Source organism: Panulirus ornatus, chromosome 1 (genome assembly GCF_036320965.1).
Source record: "Panulirus ornatus isolate Po-2019 chromosome 1, ASM3632096v1, whole genome shotgun sequence".
NCBI lineage: Eukaryota > Metazoa > Arthropoda > Malacostraca > Decapoda > Palinuridae > Panulirus > Panulirus ornatus.
Window position 1 is genome coordinate 29,717,722 of NC_092224.1, and position 26,832 is coordinate 29,744,553.

Genomic DNA, 26,832 nt, shown 5'->3' on the forward strand with positions numbered 1-26,832 from the left:
CTTTGACCTTCTCTCTCCTTGCCGTTATGTATGACTTGTCTCAACTCGATTTGACTACACACGTCCATGTTAAATGTTACCCTTTGCGCCCTTTTTCCCCAATGTCATGTCTTCCTTTATGTCGTTATTTGCGAATATTCATTGCATTACGTCTGGTCACGTTTTCAGTTTGTCCCATTCACCATATTTTCTTTTTTTTTCTTTGTTTAGAATATGTTCTTCCAGCCCAAAGATCATCGTGGACCTGCATTTAATGTCCCCCCCGACCCCGGCCCCCCTCCTCATGCACAACTTACTCTCAGCTCCCCTCCAGTGAAAGCAGAAAAAAGTTGAGAGAGAGACACACACACTCTTGATCATATTCCAGCCACGGCAGTCTTATACCCGTTGCTCTCCATTTTCAGATTCGTGTTCTAACACCGAGTGTTGTGAGGTGGGTCCTGGCGACATGGTGGTTGACTCAGATACTTGGGAAGAGAACTGGCTCTTCCGTCGGCATCGTCTTGTGGGTGCTGCCGCCACTGAGCCAGTCACGATGCTCATCCCCAATCCTGAGGCTCATGTCCCAGCCACTGTGGGCAATAGGTTAGTCTCCTTCTCCTTTGGTGTGTTGTATTCCAAGATCCAGGCACCTGTGTCCCATCCTTCCTCGCGATCTTTCTGAGTAGCTATACGAGGTGGTCCCTTTTGACCATCTTACACTGTCCGTGTATCAGAATTGATGGTCATGTGATGTGTCTCTTTAAAACTAATCTACCAGGCGAGACTCATGCTGCAAGTCAGGGTTCATTTCTCAATGTTTCGATCATTGTCCTCCTCAGGAGAATATGACGAAACGTCTTACATAGGGTTGTACACAATGCTGCTGATATCAGAGCTTCCCACTCGCTGTAGCACAGTGCTCCCTAATTGGTCAGCTCCTCTTGCCCACCTGTCACATCCCGCCGCTGTGTTGATATTGTCCTCAAATAGAATGTAGGCTGCTTCCACTGCTTTTCTCCTCTGTCTGTCCAAGCCTCTCTGGTTGATTGTGCTTCCTCTCATCTTTTTTGATCTTGAACTCTCAAGATCCGGTCGTTTTCACCCAAGTGTGCCTACAGAGGGTGCAGTCCAGGCTAGTGGAAAGTGTGATTATCGGTATAAGAGATGAGGACCTTCCCTTTCTGAGGAGGGACTCTATTGACCTCATAACTCTCTGTGTGAAGTTGGGCCATATGAGTTCATGGGAAGAAGTACCAGCAGCGGAGCAAGCTAGCCATGGGCTCAGTGGTGAGTGTTGCCCTAGTATGACTTCGTGGATCACTGGAAGAGGAGCACTACAAGAACATCATAGGTAAGACAGCAACCTGGATGAAATGATGTGGGTGATGCGCTGGTCATTGTCCCCGGGAGACATGATGTACGAAGGATTCTACAAAGAAATGGAATCCAGAACAGTATTATTTGTAAGACTAATCTAACATTGCCCTCAGTTCAAACAGCATTGATTTAAGTTTTAAGGTTTCTTTTTTTGTGACTTGCATGTTAGTGACTAAGGAATGATACTTGATCTGTTATGATGGAACACACACTTATTGGAATAATTCCAGGGACGTGGACGAATTATCAGAGCTTTCGGAGCAGCACTCTTTTTGTAGTGGAGAGCCATGGAGTACAAGTGAAAGCGAAGGCGAGGGAGAGTTGAGGGAGACCTTCCAACCCTATGCTGCCTCCAGAGAGCTTTCCACGCTTGCAGGTCAGTAAGGTGGCAATCTTGCAACTGTGTATGATGTTGATTTATGATATCAACATTACACATGACAGCTCGAGTATGGATGCGGATTTAACCTTTCTTCGTCTGTTTCCTGATGCTGGCTCGCTGACGCAGGGAGCGGCGATCAAGTGTAAGAGAAAAGAATGTATATGTATCATTTTTTTTTATTATTGTTATTTTCTTGCAACTATTGCCTATTTCCCGTGGGGCGGGGTGGTGTTGGGATTCGATGACGTCAAAAAAAAATCATGACCTTCAATTAAGCTGCTACGCGAGAAGCATTTTAGATGATTATCAGATTATTTCCATCGTATTTACTGGGTATCTATCGGTAACTGAGAGCATCTTGATACATTTTGGGTTAAAATATACCCTGAACTATTACCTGCAATTTTTTGGTATTTTTCTCAGGAAAATAGATTTCCTTCATAGCCTCATTATATGACCTTTAATTCAGCTGTTAAATGACTGCAATATTAAAGTGTTATCTGATCATTTACATTGTATTTCCTACGTATCTATCGGTGAATGAGGGCATTACTATATATTTCCCACGATTATTTCAAGTATAGAAATATTTGAAAATACTATGTTTCAATTTTGAAATAAGAGTGTTTTTTAGAGCCGAAAATACAATGAATACCTCATTATAAGATAAGGTTTTCATGCTGAATACAAATCTGTGGTTAAAATATCGTTTGGTTGTCTCTATGACCTTTAGATATACCCTTGAACGAAGACAGTTTTCAAATATATGATCAATTGCATCGTATATACTTGGTATCTATCGGTCAAATATATGATCAACTGCATCGTATATACTTGGTATCTATCGGTACATGAGTACATTGTTATATACTTTCCATGTTTATTTCAAGTATAGAAGTGTTTAGATACATTATATTTCAATTTTGAAATGAAAAGCTTCTTCATTTGAAAAATATCCTGAATAGAAAGTTTTGCTATTTTTCTCAGAAAAATAGATTTTCTTCAAAACCTCATTATAAAATAAAAATTTTCATGGTGAATACACAAATCTGGGGTTAGAATATCGTTTGGTTCTCTTTATGACCTCTGTATTTGCTGTTTAATAAAGACAATATTAAGATATTATCTGATCATATCCATTGTATTTACTGGACATACATCTGAAGCTGAGGGTTCTGTTATATATATATTTTTACGATTATTTCAAGTATAGAAGTTTTTGAATATGTGATGTTTCAGTTTTGAAATGAAAATTTTTTTAGCTGAAAAATACACTTTTTCGTATTTTTGTCAGATATAGATTAGCTTTCAAAACTGAAAAATACCCTTAATTATTGAGTGCACTTTTTCGGATTTTTGTCAGTGAAATAGATTTCTTTCAAAACCTCATTATTAGAATATTTTTCATGGTGAATAAAAATCTTGGAGTCACGATGTCGTTACGTCGACTATAAAATTATGACCTTTGAACTGTTACATAATGCAATTTTAAACATTTTATGAACATTTGCATCGTATTTCCTGGGTATCTATCAGTAACTTCCAATATTATTATATATTTCTCATGAGTATTTCAAATATAAAAGTGTCTGGATTTGTTATATTTCAGTTTTGAAATGAAAATTTTTTAACTGAAAAATACCCTGAACTTGGAATTTTTGATGTTTTCCTTAAAAAATAGATTTCCTTCAAAACATCATTATTAGCATTATTTTCCATGGTAAATAAAAATAGGGTAAAAATGTCGTTATTTCGAATATATGTCCTTTAATTGAGCCGTTAAATAATGCAAATTTTAGAGTATTATATGATCATTTACATAGTATTTCCTAAGTATCTATCGGTAACTTACAGCATTATTATATGTTTTCCATAATTATATCAAGTATAGAAATGTTTCAATATGTTATATTTCAGTTTTGAAATGAAAAGTTTTTTAAGCTGAAAATTATCCTGCACTTTTGCGTGATTTTCTCAGAAAAATAGATTTCCTTCAAAACCTCATTATTAGCATTATTTTGCATGGTGAATACAAATCTGGGGTTAAAATGTTGTTATTTAGATTTTATTTCCTTTAATTGAGCTTTTAAATGATGCAATTTTCGAGTATTATACAATCTTTTACATCATCTTTCCTGGGTATCTATCGGTAACTTTCAGCATTAATATATATTTTCCACAATTATTTCATGTATAGAAGTGTTTGAACATGTTATATTTCAGAAAAATAGATTTCTTTCAAAACATTATTATTATCATTATTTTGCATGGTGAATACAAATTTGGGTTGTAAAATGTTGTTATTTAGATTGTATTTCCTTTAATTGAGCTTTTAAATGATGCAATTTCAGAGGATTATATGATTTTTTACATCGTATTTGCTGGGTATCCATCGGTAACTCACAGCATTATTATATATTTTCCATGATTGTTTCAAGTATAGAAATGTTTCAACATGTTGTATTTCATGTTCGAAATGAAAAATTTTTTCAGCTGAAAAATACCCTGGAGTATTACCTGCAATTTTATTTATTTTCGCAAAAAATAGACTTCCTTCAAAACATCATTATAAGCATTATTTTGGATGGTGAATACAAATCTGGGGTTAAAATATATCGTTATTTCGACTTAACGTCCTTTAATTGAGCCGTTAAATAATGCAAATTTTAGAGTATTATATGATCATTTACATAGTATTTCCTAGGTATCTATCGGTAACTTACAGCATTATTATATGTTTTCCATAATTATATCAAGTATAGAAATGTTTCAATATGTTATATTTCAATTTTGAAATGAAAAGTTTTTTGAGCCGAAAAATATCCTGAACTATTACCTGCACTTTTGCGTGATTTTCTCAGAAAAATAGATTTCCTTCAAAACCTCATTATTAGCATTATAAAAATAGATTTCCTTCAAAACCTCATTATTAGCATTATTTTGCATGGTGAATACAAATCTGGTGTTAAAATGTCGTTATTTAGGTTTTATTTCCTTTAATTGAGCTTTTAAATGATGCAGTTTTAGAGTATTATACGATCTTTTACATCATCTTTCCTAGGGTATCTATCGGTAACTTTCTGCATTAATATATATTTTCCATGATTATTTCAAGTATAGAAGTGTTTCAACATGTTACATTTCAATTTTGAAATGAAAAGTTTTTTCAGCTGAAAAATACCCTGACCTATTACCTGCACTTTTCTTATTTTTCTCGGAAAAATAGATTTCCTTCAAAACATCATTATTATCATTATTTTGCATGGTGAATACAAATCTGGGGTTGAAATGCCGTAAGGTCGACTTTATGTCCATTAATTAAGCTTTGAAATTATGCAATTTTAGAGTATTATATGATCATTTGCATAGTATTTGCTGGGTATCCATCGGTAACAGAATTATTATATATTTTCCATGATTGTTTCAAGTATAGAAATGTTTCAACATGATATATTGCAATTTCGAAGTGAAAAATTTTTTCAGCTGAAAAATACCCTGGACTTTTATTTATTTTCGCAAAAAATAGACTTCCTTCAAAACATCATTATATGCATTATTTTGGATGGTGAATACAAATCTGGGGTTAAAATATATCGTTATTTCGACTTTACGTCCTTTAATTGAGCCGTTAAATAATGCAAATTTTAGAGTAGTATATGATCATATACATAGTATTTCCTAGGTATCTATCGGTAACTTACAGCATTATTATACGTTTTCCATAATTATATCAAGTATAGAAATGTTTCAATATGTTATATTTCAATTTTGAAATGAAAAGTTTTTTGAGCTTAAAATTATCCTGAACTATTACCTGCACTTTTGCGAGATTTTCTCAGAAAAATAGATTTCCTTCAAAACCTCATTATTAGCATTATTTTGCATGGTGAATAAAAATATGGGGTTTAAAATGTTGTTATTTATATTTTATTTCCTTTAATTGAGCTTTTAAATGATGCAATTTTCGAGTATTATACGATCTTTTACATCATCTTTCCTGGGTATCTATCGGTAACTTTCAGCATTAATATATATTTTCCATAATTATTTCAAGTATAGAAGTGTTTCAACATGTTATATTTCAATTTTGAAATGAAAAGTTTTTTCACCTGAAAATTACCCTGACCTATTACCTACACTTTTCTTATTTTTCTCAGAAAAATAGATTTCCTTCAAAACATCATTATTATCATTATTTTGCTTGGTGAATACAAATTTGGGGTTAAAATGTTGTTATTTCGATTTTATTTCCTTTAATTGAGCTTTTAAATGATGCAATTTTAGAGTATTATATGATATTTTACATCATCTTTACTGGGTATCTATCGGTAACTTACAGCATTGATATATATTTTCCATGATGGTTTCAAGTATAGAAGTGTTTCAACATGTTATATTTCAATTTTGAAATGAAAAGTTTTTTCAGCTGAAAAATACCCTGACCTATTACCTGCACTTTTCTTATTTTTCTCAGAAAAATAGATTTCCTTCAAAACATCATTATTATCGTTATTTTGCATGGTGAATACAAATCTGGGGTTGAAATGCCGTTAGGTCGACTTTCTGACCATGAACTAAGCTTTGAAATTATGCAATTTTAGAGTGTTATATGATTATTTGCATCGTATTTGCTGAGTATCCATCGGTAACTTACAGCATTATTATATATTTTCCATGATTGTTTCAAGTATAGAAATGTTTCAACATGTTATATTTCAATTTCGAAGTGAAAAATTTTTTCAGCTGAAAAATACCCTGGAGTATTACCTGCACTTTTATTTATTTTCGCAAAAAATAGACTTCCTTCAAAACATCATTATAAGCATTATTTTGGATGGTGAATACAAATCTGGGGTTAAAATATATCGTTATTTCGACTTTACGTCCTTTAATTGAGCCGTTAAATAATGCAAATTTTAGAGTATTATATGATCATTTACATAGTATTTCCTAGGTATCTATCGGTAACTTACAGCATTATTATATGTTTTCCATAATTATATCAAGTATAGAAATGTTTCAATATGTTATATTTCAATTTTGAAATGAAAAGTTTTTTGAGCTAGAAAATATCCTGAACTTACCTGCACTTTTGCGTGATTTTCTCAGAAAAATAGATTTCCTTCAAAACCTCATTATTAGCATTATTTTGCATGGTGAATACAAATCTGGGGTTAAAATGTTGTTATTTATATTTTATTTCCTTTAATTGAGCTTTTAAATGATGCAATTTTAGAGTATTATATGATATTTTACATCATCTTTACTGGGTATCTATCGGTAACTTACAGCATTAACATATATTTTCCATAATTATTTCAAGTATAGAAGTGTTTCAACATGTTATATTTCAATTTTCAAATGAAAAGTTTTTCAGCTGAAAAATACCCTGCACTTCTCTTATTTTTCTCAGAAAAATAGATTTCCTTCAAAACATCATTATTATCATTATTTTGCATGGTGAATACAAATCTGGGGTTGAAATGCCGTTAGGTCGACTTTATGTCCATTAATTAAGCTTTGAAATTATGCAATTTTAGAGTATTATATGATCATTTGCATCGTATTTGCTGGGTATCCATCGGTAACTTACAGCATTATTATATATTTTCCATGATTGTTTCAAGTATAGAAATGTTTCAACATGTTATATTTCAATTTCGAAGTGAAAAATTTTTTCAGCTGAAAAATACCCTGGAGTATTACCTGCACTTTTATTTATTTTCGCAAAAAATAGACTTCCTTCAAAACATCATTATAAGCATTATTTTGGATGGTGCATACAAATCTGGGGTTGAAATATATCGTTATTTCGACTTTACGTCCTTTAATTGAGCCGTTAAATAATGCAAATTTTAGAGTATTATATGATCATTTACATAGTATTTCCTAGGTATCTATCGGTAACTTACAGCATTATTATATGTTTTCCATAATTATATCAAGTATAGAAATGTTTCAATATGTTATATTTCAATTTTGAAATGAAAAGTTTTTGAGCTGAAAAATATCCTGAACTATTACCTGCAGTTTTGCGTGATATTCTCAGAAAAATAGATTTCCTTCAAAACGTCATTATTAGCATTATTTTGCATGATGAATACAAATCTGGGGTTAAAATGTCGTTATTTAGATTTTATTTCCTTTAATTGAGCTTTTAAATGATGTAATCATAGAGTATTATATGATCTTTTACATCATGTCTCCCGGGTATCCATCAGTAATTTACAGCATTATTATATATTTTCCATGATTGTTTCAAGTATAATAATGTTTCAACATGTTATATTTCAATTTCGAAGTGAAAAATTTTTTCAGCAGAAAAGTACCCTGGAGTATTACCTGCACTTTTATTTATTTTCGCAAAGAATAGACTTCCTTCAAAACATCATTATAAGCATTATTTTGGATGGTGAATACAAATCTGGGGTTAAAATGTTGTTATTTATATTTTATTTCCTTTGATTGAGCTTTTAAATGATGCAATTTTAGAGTATTATACGATCCTTTACATCATCTTTCCTGGGTATCTATCGGTAACTTTCAGCATTAATATATATTTTCCATAATTATTTCAAGTATAGAAGTGTTTCAACATGTTTTATTTCAATTTTAAAGTGAAAAGTTTTTTCAGCTGAAAAATACCCTGACCTATTACCTGCACTTTTCTTATTTTTCTCAGAAAAATAGATTTCCTTCAAAACATTATTATTATCATTATTTTGCATGGTGAATACAAATTTGGGGTTAAAATGTTGTTATTTAGATTTTATTTCCTTTAATTGAGCTTTTAAATGATGCAATTTTAGAGTATTATATGATATTTTACATCATCTTTACAGGGTATATATCGGTAACTTACAGCATTAATATATATTTTCCATGATTGTTTCAAGTATAGAAGTGTTTCAACATGTTATATTTCAATTTTGAAATGAAAAGTTTTTCAGCTGAAAAATACCCTGACCTATTACCTGCACTTTTCTTATTTTTCTCAGAAAAATAGATTTCCTTCAAAACATCATTATTATCATTATTTTGCATGTTGAATACAAATCTGGGGTTGAAATGCCGTTAGGTCGACTTTATGTCCATTAATTAAGCTTAGAAATTATGCAATTTTAGAGTATTTTATGATTATTTACATCGTATTTGCTGGGTACCCATCGGTAACTTACAGCATTATTATATATTTTCCATGATTGTTTCAAGTATAGAAATGTTTCAACATGTTATATTTCAATTTCGAAGTGAAAAATTTTTTCAGCTGAAAAATACCCTGGAGTATTACCTGCACTTTTATTTATTTTCGCAAAAAATAGACTTCCTTCAAAACATCTTTATAAGCATTATTTTGGATGGTGCAATACAAATCTGGGGTTAAAATATATCGTTATTTCGACTTTACGTCCTTTAATTGAGCCGTTAAATAATGCAAATTTTAGAGTATTATATGATCATTTACATAGTATTTCCTAGGTATCTATCGGTAACTTACAGCATTATTATATGTTTTCCATGATTATATCAAGTATAGAAATGTTTCAATATGTTATATTTCAATTTTGAAATGAAAAGTTTTTTGAGCTGAAAAATATCCTGAACTATTACCTGCACTTTTGCGTGATTTTCTCAGAAAAATAGATTTCCTTCAAAACCTCATTATTAGCATTATTTTGCATGATGAATACAAATCTGGGGTTAAAATGTTGTTATTTAGATTTTATTTCCTTTAATTGAGCTTTTAAATGATGCAATTTTAGAGTATTATACGATCTTTTACATCATCTTTCCTGGGTATCTATCGGTAACTTTCAGCATTGATATATATTTTCCATAATTATTTCAAGTATAGAAGTGTTTCAACATGTTACATTTCAGTTTTGAAATGAAAAGTTTTTTCAGCTGAAAAATACCCTGACCTATTACCTGCACTTTTCTTATTTTTCTCAGAAAAATAGATTTCCTTCAAAACATCATTATTATCATTATTTTGCATGTTGAATACAAATCTGGGGTTGAAATGCCGTTAGGTCGACTTTATGTCCATTAATTAAGCTTTGAAATTATGTAATTTTAGAGTATTATATGATTATTTACATCGTATTTGCTGGGTATTCATCGGTAACTTACAACATTATTATATATTTTCCATGATTGTTTCAAGTATAGAAATGTTTCAACATGTTATATTTCAATTTCGAAGTGAAAAATTTTTTCAGCTGAAAAATACCCTGGACTTTTATTTATTTTCGCAAAAAATAGACTTCCTTCAAAACATCATTATAAGCATTATTTCTGGATGGTGAATACAAATCTGGGGTTAAAATATATCGTTATTTCGACTTAACGTCCTTTGATTGAGCCGTTAAATAATGCAAATTTTAGAGTATTATATGATCATTTACATAGTATTTTCTAGGTATCTATCGGTAACTTACAGCATTATTATATGTTTTCCATAATTATATCAAGTATAGAAATGTTTCAATATGTTATATTTCAATTTTGAAATGAAAAGTTTTTTGAGCCGAAAAATATCCTGAACTATTACCTGCACTTTTGCGTGATTTTCTCAGAAAAATAGATTTCCTTCAAAACCTCATTATTAGCATTATTTTGCATGGTGAATACAAATCTGGGGTTAAAATGTTATTATTTAGATTTTATTTCCTTTAATTGAGCTTTTAAATGATGCAATTTTCGAGTATTATTCGATCTTTTACATCATCTTTCCTGGGTATCTATCGGTAACTTTCAGCATTAATATATATTTTCCATAATTATTTCAAGTATAGAAGTGTTTGAACATGTTATATTTCAATTATGAAATGAAAAGTTTTTTCAGCTGAAAAATACCCTGACCTATTACCTGCACTTTTCTTATTTTTCTCAGAAAAATAGATTTCCTTCAAAACATCATTATTATCATTATTTTGCATGGTGAATACAAATTTGGAGTTTAAATGTTGTTATTTAGATTGTATTTCCTTTAATTGAGCTTTTAAATGATGCAATTTTAGAGTATTATATGATATTTTACATCATCTTTACTGGCTATCTATCGGTAACTTACAGCATTAATATATATTTTCCATGATTGTTTCAAGTATAGAAGTGTTTCAACATGTTATATTTCAATTTTGAAATGAAAAGTTTTTTCAGCTGAAAAATACCCTTGCACTTTTCTTATTTTTCTCAGAAAAATAGATTTCCTTCAAAACATCATTATTATCATTATTTTGCATGGTGAATCCAAATCTGGGGTTGAAATGCCGTTAGGTCGACTTTATGTCCATTAATTAAGCTTTGAAATTATGCAATTTTAGAGTATTATATGATCATTTACATCGTATTTGCTGGGTATCCATCGGTAACTTACAGCATTATTATATATTTTCCATGATTGTTTCAAGTATAGAAATGTTTCAACATGTTACATTTCAATTTCGAAGTGAAATATTTTTTCAGCTGAAAAATATCCTGGAGTATTACCTGCACTTTTATTTATTTTCGCAAAAAATAGACTTCCTTCAAAACATCATTATAAGCATTATTTTGGATGGTGAATACAAATCTGGGGTTAAAATATATCGTTATTTCGACTTAACGTCCTTTAATTGAGCCGTTAAATAATGCAAATTTTAGAGTATTATATGATCATTTACATAGTATTTCCTAGGTATCTATCGGTAACTTACAGCATTATTATATGTTTTCCATAATTATATCAAGTATAGAAATGTTTCAATATGTTATATTTCAATTTTGAAATGAAAAGTTTTTTGAGCCGAAAAATATCCTGAACTATTACCTGCAGTTTTGCGTGATTTTCTCAGAAAAATAGATTTCCTTCAAAACCTCATTATTAGCATTATTTTGCATGGTGAATACAAATCTGGGGTTAAAATGTTGTTATTTAGATTTTATTTCCTTTAATTGAGCTTTTAAATGATGCAATTTTCGAGTATTATACGATCTTTTACATCATCTTTCCTGGGTATCTATCGGTAACTTTCAGCATTAATATATATTTTCCAAAATTATTTCAAGTATAGAAGTGTTTCAACATGTTATATTTCAATTTTGAAATGAAAAGTTTTTTCAGCTGAAAAATACCCTGACCTATTACCTGCACTTTTCTTATTTTTCTCAGAAAAATAGATTTCCTTCAAAACATCATTATTATCATTATTTTGCATGGTGAATACAAATCTGGGGTTGAAATGCTGTTAGTTAGACTTGTATGTCCATTAATTAAGCTTTGAAATTATGCAATTTTAGAGTATTATATGATCATTTACATCGTATTTGCTGGGTATCCATCGGTAACTTACAGCATTATTATATATTTTCCATGATTGTTTCAAGTATAGAAATGTTTCAACATGTTATATTTCAGTTTCGAAGTGAAAACTTTTTCAGCTGAAAATTACCCTGGAGTATTACCTGCACTTTTATGTATTTTCACAAAAGATACACTTCCTTAAAAACATCATTATAAGCATTATTTTGGATGGTGAATACAAATCTGGGGTTAAAATATATCGTTATTTCGACTTTACGTCCTTTAATTGAGCCGTTAAATAATGCAAATTTTAGAGTATTATATGATCATTTACATAGTATTTCCTAGGTATCTATCGGTAACTTACAGCATTATTATATGTTTTCCATAATTATATCAAGCTTAGAAATGTTTCAATATGTTATATTTCAATTATGAAATGAAAAGTTTTTTAAGCCGAAAAATATCCTGAACTATTACCTGCACTTTTGCGTGATTTTCTCAGAAAAATAGACTTACTTCAACACATCATTATAAGTATTATTTTGGATGGTGAGTACAAACCTGGGTTTAGAATATATCTTTATTTCGACTTTACGTCCTTTAATTGAGCCGTTAAATAATGCAAATTTTAGAGTATTATATTATCATTTACATAGTATTTCCTAGGTATCTATCGGTAACTTACAGCATTATTATATGTTTTCCATAATTATATCAAGTATAGAAATGTTTCAATATGTTATATTTCAATTTTGAAATGAAAAGTTTTTTGAGCTGATTCTCAGAAAAATAGATTTCCTTCAAAACCTCATTATTAGCATTATTTTGCATGGTGAATACAAATCTGGGTTAACATGTCGTTATTTAGATTTTATTTCCTTTAATTAAGCTTTTAAATGATGCAGTTTTAGAGTATTATATGATATTTTACATCATCTTTACTGGGTATCTATCGGTAACTTACAGCATTAATATATATTTTCCATGAGTATTTCAAGTATAGAAGTGTTTCAACATGTTATATTTAAATTTTGAAATGAAAAGTTTTTTCAGCTGAAAAATACCCTGACCTATTACCTGCACTTTTCTTATTTTTCTCAGAAAAATAGATTTCCTTCAAAACATCATTATTATCATTATTTTGCATGGTGAATACAAATCTGGGGTTGAAATGCCGTTAGGTCGACTTTATGTCCATTAATTAAGCTTTGAAATTATGCAATTTTAGAGTATTATATGATCATTTACATCGTATTTGCTGGGTATCCATCGGTAACTTACAGCATTATTATATATTTTCCATGATTGTTTCAAGTATAGAAATGTTTCAACATGTTATATTTCAAGTTCGAAGTGAAAAATTTTTTCAGCTGAAAAATACCCTGGAGTATTACCTGCACTTTTATTTATTTTCGCAAAAAATAGACTTCCTTCAAAACATCATTATAAGCATTATTTTGGATGGTGAATACAAATCTGGGGTTAAAATATATCGTTATTTCGACTTTACGTCCTTTAATTGAGCCGTTAAATAATGCAAATTTTAGAGTATTATATGATCATTTACATAGTATTTCCTAGGTATCTATCGGTAACTTACAGCATTATTATATGTTTTCCATAATTATATCAAGTATAGAAATGTTTCAATATGTTATATTTCAATTTTGAAATGAAAAGTTTTTTGAGCCGAAAAATATCCTGAACTATTACCTGCACTTTTGCGTGATTTTCTCAGAAAAATAGATTTCCTTTAAAACCTCATTATTAGCATTATTTTGCATGGTGAATACAAATCTGGGGTTAAAATGTTGTTATTTAGATTTTATTTCCTTTAATTGAGCTTTTAAATGATGCAATTTTCGAGTATTATACGATCTTTTACATCATCTTTCCTGGGTATCTATCGGTAACTTTCAGCATTAATATATATTTTCCACAATTATTTCAAGTATAGAAGTGTTTGAACATGTTATATTTCAATTATGAAATGAAAAGTTTTTTCAGCTGAAAAATACCCTGACCTATTACCTGCACTTTTCTTATTTTTCTCAGAAAAATAGATTTCCTTCAAAACATCATTATTATCATTATTTTGCATGGTGAATACAAATTTGGGGTTAAAATGTTGTTATTTAGATTGTATTTCCTTTAATTGAGCTTTTAAATGATGCAATTTTAGAGGATTATATGATTTTTTACATCATCTTTACTGGGTATCTATCGGTAACTTACAGCATTATTATATATTTTCCATGATTGTTTCAAGTATAGAAGTGTTTCAACATGTTATATTTCAATTTTGAAACGAAGTTTTTTCAGCTGAAAAATTCTTTTGCACTTTTCTTATTTTTCTCAGAAAAATAGATTTCCTTCAAAACATCATTATTATCATTATTTTGCATGGTGAATACAAATCTGAGGTTGAAATGCCGTTAGGTCGACTTTATGTCCATTAATTAAGCTTTAAAATTATGCAATTTTAGGGTATTATATGATTATTTACATCGTATTTGCTGGGTATCCATCGGTAACTTACAGCATTATTATATATTTTCCATGATTGTTTCAAGTATAGAAATGTTTCAACATATTATATTTCAATTTCGAATTGAAAACTTTTTTCAGCTGAAAAATACCCTGGACTTTTATTTATTTTCGCAAAAAATAGACTTTCTTCAAAATATCATTATAAGCATTATTTTGGATGGTGAATACAAATCTGAGGTTGAAATATATCGTTATTTCGACTTTACGTCCTTTGAGCCGTTAAATAATGCAAATTTTAGAGTATTATATGATCATTTACATGGTATTTACTAGGTATCTATCCGTAACTTACAGCATTATTATATGTTTTCCATTATTATATCAAGTATAGAAGTGTTTCAATATGTTATATTTCAATTTTGAAATGAAAAGTTTTTTGAGCTGAAAAATATCCTGAACTATTACCTGCACTTCTGCGTGATTTTCTCAGAAAAATACTTTTCCTTCAAAACCTCATTATTAGCATTATTTTGCATGGTGAATACAAATCTGGGGTTAAAATGTTGTTATTTAGATTTTCTTTCCTTTAATTGAGCTTTTAAATGATGCAATTTTAGAGTATTATACAATATTTTACATCATCTTTCCTGGGTATCTATCGGTAACTTGCAGCATTAGTATATATTTTCCATAATTATTTCAAGTATAGAAGTGTTTGAACATGTTATATTTCAATTTTGAAATGAAAAGCTTTTTCAGCTGAAAAATACCCTGACCTATTACCTGCACTTTTCCTCTTTTTCGCAGAAAAATAGATTTCCTTCAAAACATCATTATAAGCATTATGTTGCATGGTGAATAAAAATTTGGGGTTAAAATGTTGTTATTTAGATTGTATTTCCTTTAATTGAGCTTTTGAATGATGCAATTTTAGAGTATTATATGATATTTTACATCATCTTTACTGGGTATTTATCGGTAACTTACAGCATTAATATATATTTTCCATGATTGTTTCAAGTGTAGAAGTGTATCATTATGTTATATTTCAATTTTGAAATGAAAATTTTTTTCAGCTGAAAAATACACTGACCTATTACCTGCACTTTTCTTATTTTTCTCAGAAAAATAGATTTCCTTCAAAACATCATTATTATCATTATTTTGCATGGTGAATCCAAATCTGGGGTTGAAATGCCGTTAGGTCGACTTTATGTCCATTAATTAAGCTTTGAAATTATGCAATTTTACTGTATTATATGATTATTTACATCGTACTTGCTGGGTATCCATCGGTAACTTACAGCATTATTATATATTTTCTATGATTGCTTCAAGTATAGAAATGTTTCAACATGTTATATTTCAATTTCGAAGTGAAAAATGTTTTCAGCTGAAAAATACCCTGGACTTTTATTTATTTTCGCAAAAAATAGACTTACTTCAACACATCATTATAAGTATTATTTTGGATGGTGAGTACAAACCTGGGTTTAGAATATATCTTTATTTCGACTTTATGTCCTTTAATTGAGCTGCTGAATAATGCAATTTTAAAGCATTATATGATCATTTACATCATATTTCCTGGTTATCCATCGGTAACTTACAGCATTATTATATGTTTTCCATAACTATATCAATTCTAGAAATGTTTCAATATGTTATATTTCAGTTTTGAAATGAAAAGTTTTTTGAGCTGAAAAATTTCCTGAACTATTACCTGCACTTTTGCGTGATTTTCTCAGAAAAATAGATTTCCTTCAAAACCTCATTATTAACATTATTTTACATGGTGAATACAAATCTGGGGTTAAAATGTCGTTATATAGATTTTATTTCCTTTAATTGAGCTTTTAAATCATGCAATTTTAGAGTAATATATGATGTTTTACATCATCTTTCCTGGGTATCTATCGGTAACTTACAGCACTAATATATATTTTCCATGATTATTTCAAGTATAGAAGTGTTTCAACATGCTATATTTCAATTTTGAAATGAAAAGTTTTTTCAGCTGAAAAATACCCTGACCTATTACCTGCACTTTTCTTATTTTTCTCAGAAAAATAGATTTCCTTCAAAACATCATTATTATCATTATTTTGCATGGTGAATACAAATCTGGGGTTGAAATGCCGTTAGGTCGACTTTATGTCCATTAATTAAGCTGTTAAATAATGCAATTTTAGAGTATTATATGATTATTTACATCGTATTTGCTGGGTATCCATCGGTAACTTACAGCATTATTATATATTTTCCATGATTGTTTCAAGTATAGAAATGTTTCAACATGTTATATTTCAATTTCGAAGTGAAAAATTTTTTCAGCTGAAAAATACCCTGGAGTATTACCTGCACTTTTATTTATTTTCGCAAAAAAATAGACTTCCTTCAAAACATCATTATAAGCATTATTTTGGATGGTGAATACAAATCTGGGGTTAAAATATATCGTTATTTCGACTTTACGTCCTTTAATTGAGCCGTTAAATAATGCAAATTTTAGAGTATTATATGATCATTTACATAGTATTTCCTAGGTATCTATCGGTAACTTACAACATTATTATATGTTTTCCATAATTATATCAAGTATAGAAATGTTTCAATATGTTATATTTCAATTTTGAAATGAAAAGTTTTTTGAGCTGAAAAATATCCTGAACTATTACCTGCACTTTTGCGTGATTTTCTCAGAAAAATAGATTTCCTTCAAAACCTCATTATTAGCATTATTTTGCATGGTGAATACAAATCTGGGGTTAAAATGTTGTTATTTAGATTTTATTTCCTTTAATTGAGCTTTTAAATGATGCAATTTTAGAGTATTATATGATATTTTACATCATCTTTACTGGGTATCTATCGGTAAATTACAGCATTGATATATTTTTTCCATGATTGTTTCAAGTATAGAAGTGTTTCAACATGTTATATTTCAATTATGAAATGAAAAGTTTTTTCAGCTGAAAAATACCCTGACCTATTACCTGCACTTTTCTTATTTTTCTCAGAAAATCGATTTCCTTCAAAACATCATTATTATCATTATTTTGCATGGTGAATACAAATCTGGGGTTGAAATGCCGTTAGGTCGACTTTATGTCCATTAATTAAGCCTTTAAATTTTAGAGTATTATATGATCATTTGCATCGTATTTGCTGGGTATCCATCGGTAACTTACAGCATTATTATATATTTTCCATGATTGCTTCAAGTATAGAAATGTTTCAACATGTTATATTTCAATTTCGAAGTGAAAAAATTTTTCAGCACTTTATTTTCGCAAAAAAAGTAGACTTCATTCAAAACATTATAAGCATAATTTTGGATGGTGAATATAATTCTGTGGTTAGAATATATCGTTATTTCGACTTTACGTCCTTTAATTGAGCCGTTAAATAATGCAAATTCTAGAGTATTATATGATCATATACATAGTATTTCCTAAGTATCTATCGGTAACTTACAGCATTATTATATGTTTTCCATAATTATGTCAAGTATAGAAATGTTTCAATATGTTATATCTCAATTTTGAAATGAAAAGTTTTTTGAGCTGAAAAATATCCTGAACTATTACCTGCACTTTTGCGTGATTTTCTCAGAAACATAGGTTTCCTTCAAAACCTCATTATTAACATTATTTTGCATTGTGAATATAAATCTGGGGTTAAAATGTTGTTATTTAGATTTTATTGCCTTTAATTGAGCTTTGAAATGATTCAAGGTTAGAGTATTATATGATGTTTTACATCATCTTTCCTGGGTATCTATCGGTAACTTAAAGCATTAATATATCTTTTTCGTGATTTTTTCAGGTATAGAATTGTTTCAACATGTTATATTTTAATTTTGAAATGAAATGTTTTTTTAGCTGAAAAATACCCTGACCTATTACCTGCACTTTTCTTATTTTTCTCAGAAAAATAGATTTCCTTCAGAACATCATTATTATCATTATTTTGCATGGTGAATACAAATTTGGAGTTGAAATGCCGTTAGGTCGACTTTGTGTCCATTAATTGAGCTGCTGAATAATGCAATTTTAAAGCATTATATGATCATTTACATCATATTTCCTTGGTTATCCATCGGTAACTTACAGCATTATTATATGTTTTCCATAACTATATCAATTCTAGAAATGTTTCAATATGTTATATTTCAGTTTTGAAATGAAAAGTTTTTTGAGCTGAAAAATTTCCTGAACTATTACCTGCACTTTTGCGTGATTTTCTCAGAAAAATAGATTTCCTTCAAAACCTCATTATTAACATTATTTTACATGGTGAATACAAATCTGGGGTTAAAATGTCGTTATATAGATTTTATTTCCTTTAATTGAGCTTTTAAATCATGCAATTTTAGAGTAATATATGATGTTTTACATCATCTTTCCTGGGTATCTATCGGTAACTTACAGCACTAATATATATTTTCCATGATTATTTCAAGTATAGAAGTGTTTCAACATGCTATATTTCAATTTTGAAATGAAAAGTTTTTTGAGCTGAAAAGTACCCTGACCTATTGCCTGCACTTTTCTTATTTTTCTCAGAAAAATAGATTTCCTTCAAAACATCATTATTATCATTATTTTGCATTGTGAATGCAAATCTGGGGTTGAATTGCCGTTAGGTCGACTTTATGTCCATTAATTAAGCTGTTAAATAATGCGATTTTAGAGTATTATATGATTATTTACATCGTGTTTTCTGGGTAGCCATCGGTAACTTACAGCATTAATATATATTTTCCATGATTGTTTCAAGTATCAAAGTGTCTCAACATGTATTTCAATTTCGAAGTGAAAAATTTTTTCAGCTGAAAAATACCCTGGAGTATTACCTGCACTTTTATTTATTTTCGCAAAAAAATAGACCTTCCTTCAAAACATCATTATAAGCATTATTTTGGATGGTGAATACAAATCTGGGGTTAAAATATATAATTTTTTCGACTTTACGTCCTTTAATTGAGCCGTTAAATAATGCAAATTATAGAGTATTATATGATCATTTACATAGTATTTCCTAAGTATCTATCGGTAACTTACAGCATTATTAAATGTTTTCCATAATTATATCAAGCATAGAAATGTTTCAATATGTTATATTTCAATTTTGAAATGAAAAGTTTTTTGAGCTGAAAAATATCCTGAACTATTACCTGCAATTTTGCGTGATTTTCTCAGAAAAATAGATTTCCTTCAAAACCTCATTATTAGCATTATTTTGCATGGTGAATACAAATCTGGGGTTAAAATGTTGTTATTTAGATTTTATTTCCTTTAATTGAGCTTTTAAATGATGCAATTTTAGAGTATTATATGATATTTTACATCATCTTTACTGGGTATCTATCGGTAACTTACAGCATTGATATATTTTTTCCATGATTGTTTCAAGTATAGAAGTGTTTCAACATGTTATATTTCAATTATGAAATGAAAAGTTTTTTCAGCTGAAAAATACCCTGACCTATTACCTGCACTTTTCTTATTTTTCTCAGGAAAATCGATTTCCTTCAAAACATCATTATTATCATTATTTTGCATGGTGAATACAAATCTGGGGTTGAAATGCCGTTAGGTCGACTTTATGTCCATTAATTAAGCCTTTAAATTTTAGAGTATTATATGATCATTTGCATCGTATTTGCTGGGTATCCATGGGTAACTTACAGCATTATTATATATTTTCCATGATTATTTCAAGTATAGAAATGTTTCAACATGTTGTATTTCAATTTCGAAGTGAAAAAATTTTTCAGCACTTTATTTTCGCAAAAAAAGTAGACTTCATTCAAAACATTATAAGCATAATTTTGGATGGTGAATATAATTCTGTGGTTAGAATATATCGTTATTTCGACTTTACGTCCTTTAATTGAGCCGTTAAATAATGCAAATTCTAGAGTATTATATGATCATATACATAGTATTTCCTAAGTATCTATCGGTAACTTACAGCATTATTATATGTTTTCCATAATTATGTCAAGTATAGAAATGTTTCAATATGTTATATCTCAATTTTGAAATGAAAAGTTTTTTGAGCTGAAAAATATCCTGAACTATTACCTGCACTTTTGCGTGATTTTCTCAGAAACATAGGTTTCCTTCAAAACCTCATTATTAACATTATTTTGCATTGTGAATATAAATCTGGGGTTAAAATGTTGTTATTTAGATTTTATTGCCTTTAATTGAGCTTTGAAATGATTCAAGGTTAGAGTATTATATGATGTTTTACATCATCTTTCCTGGGTATCTATCGGTAACTTAAAGCATTAATATATCTTTTTCGTGATTTTTTCAGGTATAGAATTGTTTCAACATGTTATATTTTAATTTTGAAATGAAATGTTTTTTTAGCTGAAAAATACCCTGACCTATTACCTGCACTTTTCTTATTTTTCTCAGAAAAATAGATTTCCTTCAGAACATCATTATTATCATTATTTTGCATGGTGAATACAAATTTGGAGTTGAAATGCCGTTAGGTCGACTTTGTGTCCATTAATTGAGCTGCTGAATAATGCAATTTTAAAGCATTATATGATCATTTACATCATATTTCCTGGTTATCCATCGGTAACTTACAGCATTATTATATGTTTTCCATAACTATATCAATTCTAGAAATGTTTCAATATGTTATATTTCAGTTTTGAAATGAAAAGTTTTTTGAGCTGAAAAATTTCCTGAACTATTACCTGCACTTTTGCGTGATTTTCTCAGAAAAATAGATTTCCTTCAAAACCTCATTATTAACATTATTTTACATGGTGAATACAAATCTGGGGTTAAAATGTCGTTATATAGATTTTATTTCCTTTAATTGAGCTTTTAAATCATGCAATTTTAGAGTAATATATGATGTTTTACATCATCTTTCCTGGGTATCTATCGGTAACTTACAGCACTAATATATATTTTCCATGATTATTTCAAGTATAGAAGTGTTTCAACATGCTATATTTCAATTTTGAAATGAAAAGTTTTTTGAGCTGAAAAGTACCCTGCACTTTTCTTATTTTTCTCAGAAAAATAGATTTCCTTCAAAACATCATTATTATCATTATTTTGCATTGTGAATGCAAATCTGGGGTTGAATTGCCGTTAGGTCGACTTTATGTCCATTAATTAAGCTGTTAAATAATGCGATTTTAGAGTATTATATGATTATTTACATCGTGTTTTCTGGGTAGCCATCGGTAACTTACAGCATTAATATATATTTTCCATGATTGTTTCAAGTATCAAAGTGTCTCAACATGTTGTATTTCAATTTCGAAGTGAAAAATTTTTTCAGCTGAAAAATACCCTGGAGTATTACCTGCACTTTTATTTATTTTCGCAAAAAAATAGACCTTCCTTCAAAACATCATTATAAGCATTATTTTGGATGGTGAATACAAATCTGGGGTTAAAATATATAATTTTTTCGACTTTACGTCCTTTAATTGAGCCGTTAAATAATGCAAATTATAGAGTATTATATGATCATTTACATAGTATTTCCTAAGTATCTATCGGTAACTTACAGCATTATTAAATGTTTTCCATAATTATATCAAGCATAGAAATGTTTCAATATGTTATATTTCAATTTTGAAATGAAAAGTTTTTTGAGCTGAAAAATATCCTGAACTATTACCTGCAATTTTGCGTGATTTTCTCAGAAAAATAGATTTCCTTCAAAACCTCATTATTAGCATTATTTTGCATGGTGAATACAAATCTGGGGTTAAAATGTTGTTATTTAGATTTTATTTCCTTTAATTGAGCTTTTAAATGATGCAATTTTAGAGTATTATATGATATTTTACATCATCTTTACTGGGTATCTATCGGTAACTTACAGCATTATATATATTTTTCCATGATTGTTTCAAGTATAGAAGTGTTTCAACATGTTATATTTCAATTATGAAATGAAAAGTTTTTTCAGCTGAAAAATACCCTGACCTATTACCTGCACTTTTCTTATTTTTCTCAGAAAATCGATTTCCTTCAAAACATCATTATTATCATTATTTTGCATGGTGAATACAAATCTGGGTTGAAATGCCGTTAGGTCGACTTTATGTCCATTAATTAAGCCTTTAAATTTTAGAGTATTATATGATCATTATTATATGATCATTTACATCATATTTCCTGGTTATCCATCGGTAACTTACAGCATTATTATATGTTTTCCATAACTATATCAATTCTAGAAATGTTTCAATATGTTATATTTCAGTTTTGAAATGAAAAGTTTTTTGAGCTGAAAAATTTCCTGCACTTTTGCGTGATTTTCTCAGAAAAATAGATTTCCTTCAAAACCTCATTATTAACATTATTTTACATGGTGAATACAAATCTGGGGTTAAAATGTCGTTATATAGATTTCATTTCCTTTAATTGAGCTTTTAAATCATGCAATTTTAGAGTAATATATGATGTTTTACATCATCTTTCCTGGGTATCTATCGGTAACTTACAGCATTAATATATATTTTCCATAATTATTTCAAGTATAGAAGTGTTTCAACATGCTATATTTCAATTTTGAAATGAAAAGTTTTTTGAGCTGAAAAATACCCTGACCTATTACCTGCACTTTTCTTATTTTTCTCAGAAAAATAGATTTCCTTCAAAACATCATTATTATCATTATTTTGCATTGTGAATGCAAATCTGGGGTTGAATTGCCGTTAGGTCGACTTTATGTCCATTAATTAAGCTGTTAAATAATGCGATTTTAGAGTACTATATGATTATTTACATCGTGTTTTCTGGGTATCCATCGGTAACTTACAGCATTGATATATATTTTCCATGATTGTTTCAAGTATCGAAGTGTCTCAACATGTTGTATTTCAATTTCGAAGTGAAAAATTTTTTCAGCTGAAAAATACCTGCACTTTTACTTATTTTCGCAAAAAAATAGACCTTCCTTCAAAACATCATTATAAGCATTATTTTGGATGGTGAATACAAATCTGGGGTTAAAATATATAATTTTTTCGACTTTACGTCCTTTAATTGAGCCGTTAAATAATGCAAATTATAGAGTATTATATGATCATTTACATAGTATTTCCTAAGTATCTATCGGTAACTTACAGCATTATTATATGTTTTCCATAATTATATCAAGCATAGAAATGTTTCAATATGTTATATTTCAATTTTGAAATGAAAAGTTTTTTGAGCTGAAAAATATCCTGAACTATTACCTGCACTTTTGCGTGATTTTCTCAGAAAAATAGATTTCCTTCAAAACCTCATTATTAGCATTATTTTGCATGGTGAATACAAATCTGGGGTTAAAATGTTGTTATTTAGATTTTATTTCCTTTAATTGAGCTTTTAAATGATGCAATTTTAGAGTATTATATGATATTTTACATCATCTTTACTGGGTATCTATCGGTAACTTACAGCATTGATATATTTTTTCCATGATTGTTTCAAGTATAGAAGTGTTTCAACATCTTATATTTCAATTTTGAAATGAAAAGTTTTTTCAGCTGAAAAATACCCTGACCTATTACCTGCACTTTTCTTGTTTTTCTCAGGAAAATCGATTTCCTTCAAAACATCATTATTATCATTATTTTGCATGGTGAATACAAATCTGGGGTTGAAATGCCGTTAGGTCGACTTTATGTCCATTAATTAAGCCTTTAAATTTTTGAGTATTATATGATCATTTTTGCATCGTATTTGCTGGGTATCCATGGGTAACTTACAGCATTATTATATATTTTCCATGATTGTTTCAAGTATAGAAATGTTTCAACATGTTGTATTTCAATTTCGAAGTGAAAAAATTTTTCAGCTGAAAAATACTCTGGAGTATTACATGCACTTTTATTTATTCTCTCAGAAAAATAGACTTCCTTCAAAATATCATCATAAGCATTATTTTTGATTATGAATTCAAATCTGGGGTTAGAATATATCGTTATTTTGACTTTACGTCCTGTAATTGAGCCGTTAAATAATGCAAATTTTAGAGTATTATATGATCATTTACATAGTATTTCCTAGGTATCTATCGGTAACTTGCAGCATTGTTATATGTTTTCCATAATTATATCAAGTATAGAAATGTTTCAATATGTTATATCTCAATTTTGAAATGAAAAGTTTTTTGAGCTGAAAAATATCCTGAACTATTTATTACCTGCACTTTTGCTTGATTTTCTCAGAAAAATAGATTCCTTTCAAAACATCATTATTAGCATTATTTTGCATGGTGAATACAAATCTGGGGTTAAAATGTTGTTATTTCGACTTTATTTCCTTTAATTGAGTTTTTAAATGATACAGTTCTTGAGTATTATATGATGTTTTACATCATCTTTCCTGGGTATGTATCGGTAACTTACAACATTGATATATATTTTCCATAATTATTTCAAGTATAGAAGTGTTTCAGCATGTTATATTTCAATTTTAGTTTTTTCAGCTGAAAAATATCCTGACCTATTACCTGCACTTTTCTTATTTTTCTCAGGAAAATCGATTTCCTTCAAAACATCATTATTATCATTATTTTGCATGGTGAATACAAATCTGGGGTTGAAATGCCGTTAGGTCGACTTTATGTCCATTAATTAAGCCTTTAAATGATGCAAGTTTAGAGTATTATATGATTATTTGCATCGTATTTGCTGGGTATCCATCGGTAACTTACAGCATTATTATATATTTTCCATGATTGTTTCAAGTGTAGTAATGTTTCAACATGTTGTATTTCAGTTTCGAAGTGAAAAAATTTTTCAGCTGAAAAATGCCCTGAAGTATTACATGCACTTTTATTTATTCTCTCAAAAAAATAGACTTCCTTCAAAATATCATTATAAGCATTATTTTTGATGATGAATTCAAATCTGAGGTTAGAATATATCGTTATTTTGACTTTACGTCCTGTAATTGAGCCGTTAGATAATGCAAATTTTAGAGTATTATATGATCATTTACATAGTATTTCCTAGGTATCTATCGGTAACTTGCAGCATTGTTATATGTTTTCCATAATTATATCAAGTATAGAAATGTTTCAATATGTTATATCTCAATTTTGAAATGAACATCATTATTAGCATTATTTTGCATGGTGAATACAAATCTGGGGTTAAAATGTTGTTATTTCGACTTTATTTCCTTTAATTGAGTTTTTAAATGATACAGTTCTGGAGTATTATATGATGTGTTACATCATCTTTCCTGGGTATGTATCGGTGACTTACAACATTAATATATATTTTCCATGATTATTTCAAGTATAGAGGTTATATTATATGTTATATTTTGATTTTGAAATGAAAAGTTTTTTCAACTGAAAAATACCCTGACCTATTACCTGCACTTTTCTTATTTTTCTCAGAAAAATAGATTTCCTTCAAAACATCATTATCATCATTATTTTGCATGGTGAATACAAATCTGGAGTTGAAATGCTGTTAGGTCGACTTTATGTCCTTTAATTAAGCTGTTAAATAATGCAGTTTTAAAGTATTATATGATCATTTACATCGTATTTCCTGGGTATCCATCAGTAACTTACAGCATTATTATATATTTTCCATGATTGTTTCAAGTATAGAAGTGAAAAGGAGGCTATGCCATTAGTTGAAAAAAAGGTAGTACAGTCTTACTCAAGAACTTTTCATTCCAAAGAAGTCCATTTTCCTTGCTTCTGATCACAGCACATCCTTGAAACTGCTGAACTTCCACGGAAAGAGTCCTGGGCTTATGATGATAATGATAAGAAAAAGTATTTACTCCAGAGGAGTCCATTTTCCTTGATTTTGATTTTAGCACAGCCTTGAAACTGCTGAACTTCCATGAAAAGAGTCCTGGCCTTTTGATGATAATAATAAGAAAGAGTGTTTACTTATATGAGTACTCATGATGAGAGTTTGCAAAAAGATAGGATTAGCACTTAGCACTGACCACAGGAAATGTTAGAGTTACAAAGAAAGATTTATGTGAGTTACGTGATGTCAAGTGTTATGTAAGAGATGTAGAGATTGTATGTACATGGACTGAAAGCCATCAGTCCACATTTGAGTGAGGCTGAAGAGAAAGAAGCTCCTTGGGTTAAAGGAGTAACACTTGAGACCTTCTGAAGTGCTGACTGATTGTACAGCTATCACTAACCCTCTTATACTCTGGCAGGTAGGAGAGAGAGAGAGAGAGAGAGAGAGAGAGAGAGAGAGAGAGAGAGAGAGAGAGTAATAGGGTGGTGGATGAGTGAAACAAACCAGATAAGATCAAGTGCGTTCACTGAGTTT

General features: G+C 29.2%; 1 protein-coding gene across 1 annotated transcript in view; it reads left to right on the forward strand.

Moving 5' to 3' along the window:
* Window positions 1-26,832, forward strand: part of LOC139760579 (uncharacterized) — a 128,243-nt gene that overhangs the window by 32,688 nt on the left and 68,723 nt on the right. Inside the window, 2 exon segments of the mRNA XM_071684357.1 lie at window positions 405-585; window positions 1,590-1,735. Of these exon segments, the coding sequence (XP_071540458.1) occupies window positions 405-585; window positions 1,590-1,735 (327 nt within the window).